At 37.6% G+C, this 7,973-nt stretch overlaps 2 protein-coding genes across 4 annotated transcripts; one reads left to right on the top strand and one right to left on the bottom strand.

Annotated features, from left to right (window-relative positions):
- The first annotated feature begins 1,678 nt into the window (after positions 1-1,678).
- On the top strand, positions 1,679-2,805 carry LOC131436363 (arginine-hydroxylase NDUFAF5, mitochondrial). Its single transcript, XM_058605046.1, has 2 exons — positions 1,679-1,872; positions 1,938-2,805. Exons 1-2 carry the CDS (start codon positions 1,748-1,750, stop codon positions 2,782-2,784), a joined length of 972 nt encoding a protein of 323 aa, XP_058461029.1. The 5' UTR covers positions 1,679-1,747; the 3' UTR covers positions 2,785-2,805.
- A 165-nt stretch (positions 2,806-2,970) lies between these two features.
- On the bottom strand, positions 2,971-5,978 carry LOC131436362 (CDK5 and ABL1 enzyme substrate 1). 3 transcript variants are annotated; one of them, XM_058605043.1, is made up of 6 exons: positions 5,868-5,978; positions 4,992-5,801; positions 4,208-4,928; positions 3,959-4,149; positions 3,170-3,374; positions 2,971-3,111 (listed from the first exon to the last, which is right to left on the bottom strand). In XM_058605043.1, the coding sequence occupies exons 2-6, from the start codon at positions 5,438-5,440 to the stop codon at positions 2,971-2,973; spliced, it is 1,707 nt and encodes a 568-aa protein (XP_058461026.1). In that variant the 5' UTR covers positions 5,441-5,801; positions 5,868-5,978. The 3 variants fall into 3 exon arrangements, with proteins under 3 accessions (XP_058461026.1, XP_058461028.1, XP_058461027.1); XM_058605045.1 differs by having other exon boundaries at positions 4,208-4,586; XM_058605044.1 differs by lacking the exon at positions 5,868-5,978 and having other exon boundaries at positions 4,992-5,861.
- Positions 5,979-7,973: the final 1,995 nt, after the last annotated feature.

Genomic DNA, 7,973 nt, shown 5'->3' with positions numbered 1-7,973 from the left:
TTGAAAGTCCGTGTCCATCGTCGTTCAAAAACTACTGCACCATTTTTTTCAACACACTTTCTACATATAAAAAAACAGACCAAAACGTTTTTCTTTTCGTTGTTTGTTACTTTGTGGAGTGTTAACAGCTACAAAATGGCGGATTTTTTCGTGAAAAATCGTAGTTTACACTTTGAACAACCACCAAAAATTAAAAAAATTTGAAAAAATCAAACAGAAACGTTGGGGTCCAGAAAAACTTCTACTCTAACTATGCTGCGTTCGTTTGTTCACTTCTGATTAGTCTGCGTTGTTTTTGTAGTCCCGAACAACTTTTTTCCATCCACTTATTCTTTCACATGACCACCTCCACAGATTTTATATTGACCAATGAATATCTTCCGTCTGACCCATATCTGGAAGCTCAGAATTGGACACAATGTAGATCAAGTATCACAGAACAAGAATTTTGATATGTGGAGAATGTGTGTTTTGTAGTCCCGAACAACTTCTTTCCATCCACTTATTCTTTCACATGACCACCTCCACAGATTTTATATTGACCAATGAATATCTTCCGTCAGACCCATATCTGGGAGCTCAAAATTGGATAGAATGTAGTCAAGTATTACAGAATAAGCATTTTGATATGTGGAGAATGTGTGTTTTGTAGTCCCGAATAACTTTTTTCCATCCACTTATTCTTTCACATCTCTACTGATTTCATATTGACCAATGAATATCATCCGTTATCGTTCCAATGAATATTGAGTGCATAAGACTAATTTCTAATTTATATAAGATGACATCGATTGATAATGAGAAATATTTTATCGCTTCAAGCGAAATCGCGAAATGGTGTTAATGGTAGAGAAACGCTATAAAAATAACTGCTTGCATACAAAACTTGAACACAAGCTTGGTGAAGAGAAGCTTATGTCGTTTTCGTTTTTAAATTGCACTACACCGGTGTAGCGAAAGCTGCACCTAAACCGTTCGTTTTTACCAATTGCACTACACTAGTGCTACACTTTTTCTGCACCGATACCACTGGTGTAGCACTCATCAAAAGTTTGGTGTAGCTCTGTGCAATGAAATCGTTTATTGTAGTCAATGGTTACTGTTTATGTTTTCGTCATTTTTGTTCGTTTATTCATGCCTCAGTGTAGCACTGCACCGGTGTAGTGCAAATTAAAAACGAAAACGCCATTAAATATCGATATCCGTATCGCAAGCATGTACAAACATTTAATTGTATACATTTGGGCTATTGATGTAATTTCGTCGGCTACGAAACAAATACAAATCACGATAAATAGAGTCTATATTCTGGGTTCGCGTGTTCGGTGTTGATTCCTAATAAGGATCAATCTAAGCAGACTCTTGTGCATTTTCGGATTCAAAAGTGTGACGATTAATTGAAAATGTCATTCATTGGAAATTTTGGTTGCCTTGTTCCACATATACGGCTCGAACAACCCCATGGGGCTGATCCTTGTAGTTTTTCAGATATTTTTCTTCTCTCGATTCGCTTTTCCTTCTACTTTGTTTTAAATTGCCAATTTTATTGGCAATTTTTCCGCCAGGGTTTTTCCTATCACCACCCGCGGTTCATAGTAATTTTCCTGAAAAGTAAAACAGTGTTGCATTTTATCAGTGTAATCATTCCCGAATGACATGCCGAATGACAGTCCATGAACGATTGAAATATTGACTCTAGTGGATATTTTGTTGTTAATAGGGTTTGTTCTCCCTAATTGCTTGAAGCATGTTTGTTAAGAAGTTACCAAAAATTGTGTTAAGTAATACATCAGCACGATCGTACTGTGTACCAGTAGTAAATATTTTTGACAGAAATGTGAAGCGACTACAAAGAGAACGAGCTGCTAAACGGTTTGATTTATCAGGATGATCATAAATAGTCTTTTTTAGATTGGTATATCTCTTTTTTCACTTAGTGATGATGTTGAACTATATGATTATATTAAGGAAGAAGTTGGGTTCCGACTGTCCGATCGGATTTTCGACGTGCAACGAAAGTTCAAAAATGCTGTTGACTTGGGTGCTGGCCGCGGTTTTGTTACAAACAACGTGCTTGCAGAATCCGTTGAGAAATTGACCGTCATTGACATGAGCCCAACGATGCTGTCTCAAGTGAAAGGAACTCCTGGACTTAATTTCAATACACACGAAATGGATGAAGAACAATTCGATTTTAAGAAGGAAAGTCTTGATTTGGTTGTTTCCAGTTTAAGTTTGCATTGGATAAACGATTTGCCAGCATGTTTCCGAGCTATAAATAACGCCTTGGTCCCAGATGGAGTCTTCATGGGTGCTATGTTTGGAGGAGAAACTCTATTCGAACTGAGATCTTCACTACAATTAGCTGAACAAGAAAGAAAAGGTGGTCTGTCTCCACATATATCTCCGTTTGCAAAAATCAGAGACGTAGGCATGCTGCTGAATCGGACGAACTTCACTATGCTGACCATCGACACTGACGAGATTGTAGTGGGGTATCCGTCGATGTTTGAACTGATGAGTGACCTGAAGGGAATGGCAGAAAACAATGCTGCCTTCAGTCGACCGTTGAACCTAAACCGCGACGTAATTTTGGCGGCTGCCGCCATATATCAGGATATGTACGGAAGCGACGACAAAATTACTGCTACTTTTCAGGTGATTTATTTTGTCGGTTGGAAACCAAGCCCTACTCAACCAAAGCCACTAGAACGGGGATCTGCTGACGTTTCGTTGAAGGATTTAGCAAGCATTGTTGGACCGAAAAGCGTGAAAAGCAAATAGTATTGAAAATTTTTGACTTTATTAACAGAATTATGAGAAATAACATAGGCATCCATTTTTTTTTCAAACAAATTTTAGAGAAATGGAAGATTACAAGATACAGCGAACAAAAAACGTAGTGAATGTTATGAATAAATCCGATCAATGCATGAAGCATACAGTGAACGATGATAATGTGGACCAGGATCAAGATTCATACATTAAACGTTGATAATGTGGATGAATCTCACTGGTAGGGACATGCAGGCCGAACTCCAGTGCAACAAGTACTGCAAATTCGAATGCAATCAGCTCCTTGCGATTGACACGAAATAAATTTTCCGTTTTCTGTAACAAAAAAAAATCAATGAATATATGGTGAACACGAAGGGAACATGGAACTTACCTCAATCAGGCTTTTCAATGCTTCACCTTTGACGTCGTTCAGTTTGGCACTTAGCAGAAGACAGGCGCCAGCACACAGCTTACGATTCTCCTTATTGATTAAATTGGATAAAATCAACTTTTCAAAATAAACGTACGCCTGCGATATAGTTAGGAAATCAATCCTCGAGTCCAGTTTATTCATGCGTTTCATTTCACGCTTGATACTGTAAAAATGTTTATAGATATCATTATTAGCTTATTTAAATATATTATGACAGTTTGTTATTTATTACAACTCGATAGACTTAATAGGAATCTTGGAAAAACCAATTTTAAAGGGAATTTTGGTCTAACCAGTGTATCAAATCAACCTTACTGGGACCGTAGCTCTCAATTATCTTGACATGTTGATTTATTTAAAAAAAACTATTCATAAAAGTTATAGATTACATTACCTATGCAGGTATAAATATATCCTGCAGCTTGGACAAAATTTCATTATAGAATTACACCAGAGATAAACCCAGCTAAACTTAGGTTTACTTCATCATATCACTTTTATTAAGTTGAAAGCTGGTTTTATTTTTATTACTCTTATCACGAAAAATCATCCAAGATAAAATTCATTTGTTTACAAACAGCTGCTACCTGTGTAGCGATTCTACTTGTTAATGCACCTGTATAGTGTTGAATCGAATCAAACAAGTTTGTGTTCTCATAGAAAAACATATGAACCAGCTTCATCTCAACTTCCCCAATTTACACTCAACAGGAGAAATGACAGAGAATATAAAAAAAAACAGTTTACCTTCTTAATTTGCTCAGTGTCAGCTGTATGTGCGGAAATCTTTCGCGGAACTTATCGTTCAGCTCCTTCTTAAGATCGGACGGGCGCACGTGATCGATGACCGATGTCATGTACGACGTGAATGTCAAAAGTGTCCGATGCTTCCCAGCAATCAACTCGGGGTCATCCAGAATGTTGGGAGAATATTGAATCTGTAAAGGGCAGAGATGTTCGAACAATGGTTACAAATATTTACGCAGCGATACTCACCCCCGAGACCGACGTGAAACCTTCATCAATGTCTCCTTTGTCCATAGTGCTCATATTCTGTGATGGACTAGTGTTGGGGTTTCGGTTGTTGAAGTCATAACTGTAGTATCGAGCCGCGGCGTGGTTTTCCAATGATGCAAAATTGGTGATCTCAAAACCACTACGTGTGGTTTTTTCGTTTTTCTTTTCCCGATGGTATTGCCGTGAAGGAATCAGCAAATGTCCGTACGATACCTCCTGGCCTGACTCTCCACCTCGCTCGATTCCGAGTAGTCGAAACGCGTCGAAGGGAAGATCACTAAAAGAAGAAACTGGTCTGGTACCAGACGGATTGCGCCGTCTTCCTTCGCGACGAGTCTCGGTTCTCGATGTTTTGTTTCTATGGTGAGGCAGCACCGAAAAAAGAAAGCATGGTGTGCGTTTTGAAAGAAGAACATTGCTATCGTCGCGAAAGTTATGATTGCGATAGAGTTCTGGAGTAATGAATTTTATATTATTTGTAGCTGGGTGATTAATAGTGACGTTTCGTCGGCCTTGAATTAAGCTTTCAGTGCTACTGTTATTAGGCAAATCAGATGCTCGCTTGTCGTCACCACTGGTGTTCACAAGCAGAGCTCGTTTGATTCCACTACTGCCAGCCCTAAGGGATGTGGAGTTTGCACGAGCTCTTTTATCTGCTGAATAGTAGGGATAAACTCCGTCATTGGGATTTACATTTTCTCTGTCGACGATAAAATAATAAAAAAGGTTTTTTACTACGCACTGATGTACTACCATATCTTACCTATCCTTCATCGGTGTTGAAGCTGCTTTGCCATAAACTACATTTCCTTCGCTATCAATCCGATTGAACGCGCTGCGGTCTGAACTTTTCCCAAATGTACCAGTCCGGGCACGAGTTCGTCTCAAGGCACCAGTGTGTGCCTGTGATTCAATTCCATCGTGCAAGTTGGACTCAACCTGTTCAAAATTGTTCGAATGCTCCGCATTTGCACCCGTCCCAGGTGCCTCAATATTATCCTCTGACGAGTCATCAAAATTTGCCGTCCGCACACCTCCAGCGACATTGTTATTGTTCGCGTTCGAATCTACTCCACTAGCGCCTGCTCCGGACCCGTGCAATGGTCCTAGTTTCGTGTCTCTGTGAGTACCGTCCAACGAGATGTTGGACAGAAAAGATATCGCAGCCAATCTACGACGAAAACGGGTCTTGTTGTTCATAGAACTAGCCATGAATTGATTAAACAACAAATTCTGTGATTTGGTTTGTGCCTTCTGTTTTTTTTCACGGTATCAAACTTCGAATCCTCACAAGTAATAAACGAAAAATAAATAAAAACAGAAAAAAGCGCCTCAGAAGTTCCTTCAGCGAAAGGCGCTGTGAAGCGACTATCAATACTTTTTACTGGGTATCATTTTGACGCTGGTTTGTCTGCGGTTCTCTCGTTTCTCGACACTTGTTTCTTTTTCTACTTTTAGCTGATAACGCAAACTCCTTAATGTAAACAACTTCTGCAAATGGCTCGTGGTCTGAGTATACTCAAATTACACAACGTATGAGACTGACATGAACATGAAGATTATTAGCAGCTCACTAAAGATATAAAACAAAAATGTTCAGACGCAACAAAATTTGACTCCCAGCTATTTGAATACATACGTGAACTTAACGTCACGAAAAAATTCTCCAGATCGCTGTCTACACATGAAATGACGACTGATCTTGAATTCAGAGATGCCAGAAAACATTCTAAATTTTGCATCTAATACCACAGTTGCCAAGGTTCTAGATTCTGGCATATGCCAGATTTTCCTCGTTTTTTGCTCTAACCCGCTTGTGAGGAATTCTGGCAACCGTCAAAAGGCTGGCTGCATTCCGGTTGCTGTCAAAATTGTCCAGGCGAAATTGCGTCATTATCAGAGATGCCAGGTCTGCAGATTTGTCTGTAAATCTGCAGATTTGGGGTATAGTGCAGCAGACATTTTTTGATCTGCAGACTTTTGCAGACTTTTGAAATTCTCACAGACTTTAACAGACTTTCGAAATTCTCGCAGACTTTCATCTATATTTACAGCCTTTTGAAATTTCCGCGATCTTTGTTTATTTTTTTTTGCTCACCAAGTCAGTTTTGCGTGGGATATTTTATAGAGAAATTGCTGCCAGCAAGACATACTTGCTGACTGCAGATTTTTTCAGATTTACAGACCCTGTCTGCAGATATTTGAAATTTTTACCTGGTATCTCTGGTCATTATCTTGCCGTACGTGTCTTGATTATTTCTCTCTTCCTTCTTTTTTCTTTTTTTTTATTCAACTACATTTGTTATTCGTCAATCCCGCATGTACATACAAAAAACAAATCTTAAGAATTTGATTGAAATATGTACTTTTTATTGAAAAAATAAAACCACGACGCTAAAAATGTAGAACCGATTCAAAACGGGTCTGCTAATCTTGTATGGCAAGAATCCGACAGAAACAGAACCGTTAATAACCGCTAGGTGAAATTCTCTGCCGGAAACGGTTGTTGCATTGTTGCCAGACTTTTGCCGGAATTCCGGGGGCGTACAAGTGGGAAACAAAATATTATAATATTTCTCAGTGAATTAGTTTATTTCAATCAATATTTTGATACAAATAACAAATATTTTACTTGTGCGTTCCTGTTAATCTCTTGACAAACAATTTCACAGTAAATTCAATTTGAAATTCTGTTTTTAAATGAACTAACTATTAGAGAAAATTCAGCAGCTGCAAGATTCATATGTGTGGTCTATAATGTAAATGAAACGTATCCCCAGCAATCCGTTTAAGTTTTATTTACTCGACCAGTTCTACTGTCAAATTTAAAACTGGTATACACTGCCGTTCTATTTTTTCCATATTTGAAACACAGATAAAACGCTGCTGGGGCTGCCAGTTTATTTTGTTATAATTTCTAGATTTAAATTTTAAAACTGACATAAATTATGCATCCAGAACTAGAACACTCCTGAATATGCCCTTAATCAAGTTAATAATAGTAGCGCTTTAAATTTCCTAACATTTTATTGGAAATAAATGAAGTTGAATTTAATTATATTAACCTAGGACAGGACCAGACAACTGGCTTCTTTTTCCAGAAAAATATTTCTCTTCTTATTCCGGTTGCTCCCTGCTGTAAATAATAAATGCATCGCGATCACTGTTGCCAGTAGAGATAATTATTCATTTTGAAAACTTTCTCCCCTTATAACATGCGATTATTTAGAATTTTAAAACACTTAGACAAATGTTATATCGATCAAAAATATAGCTCTGGATTCATTTCGATCAGATGTTTGTTTTGAAGAAAACGTTTAGTTGAAACAGCTTAATAAAATTTTTCTAAAACACTCAACTTTGGGTAATTAATTTTTACAGTTTTATCAACTAAAGTATTCAACATATTCTATTCGAGAAAAATAATAACATACAGAAGTATCCAAAGATTCGGTGCTATTCTCAACCAACATAATCAATATTCTCGTCCATATCATACTTCGTAATTTCAGGCTTTCTCTTTGTATCATCCAGTGATTGTTAAATATACTCGTATACTTTCCACATTGACAGGACTTATAAACAAATTGAACTTAAATCCTATTGAAATTAATAATTTTGAAAAGATGATCCGAAAAATAAAATATCCAATATCAAGCTACATTGTTACCGACGATACTGACAACACTTTTTCCACCACCCTGCAGTAATATTGATTTCAACAACTTGTACTTGCTTATGTCAA

The sequence above is a fragment of the Malaya genurostris genome, chromosome 3 (genome assembly GCF_030247185.1).
Source record: "Malaya genurostris strain Urasoe2022 chromosome 3, Malgen_1.1, whole genome shotgun sequence".
Lineage (NCBI taxonomy): Eukaryota > Metazoa > Arthropoda > Insecta > Diptera > Culicidae > Malaya > Malaya genurostris.
The sequence above is the reverse complement of the archived record's forward strand: the minus strand, read 5'-3'. Positions and strand labels throughout refer to the sequence as shown.

Excerpts from the sequence above, each read along its gene's own strand:
- LOC131436363 (XM_058605046.1), top strand. The coding sequence starts at position 1,748 with ATGTTTGTTAAGAAGTTACCAAAAATTGTGTTAAGTAATACATCAGCA. Across the intron at positions 1,873-1,937 it reads AGAGAACGAGCTGCTAAACG|TGATGATGTTGAACTATATG; the intron begins GTTTGATTTATC and ends TTTTTCACTTAG.
- LOC131436362 (XM_058605043.1), bottom strand. The coding sequence starts at position 5,440 with ATGGCTAGTTCTATGAACAACAAGACCCGTTTTCGTCGTAGATTGGCT. Across the intron at positions 4,929-4,991 it reads TCAACACCGATGAAGGATAG|AGAAAATGTAAATCCCAATG; the intron begins GTAAGATATGGT and ends TATCGTCGACAG. Across the intron at positions 4,150-4,207 it reads GTTTCACGTCGGTCTCGGGG|ATTCAATATTCTCCCAACAT; the intron begins GTGAGTATCGCT and ends TGCCCTTTACAG.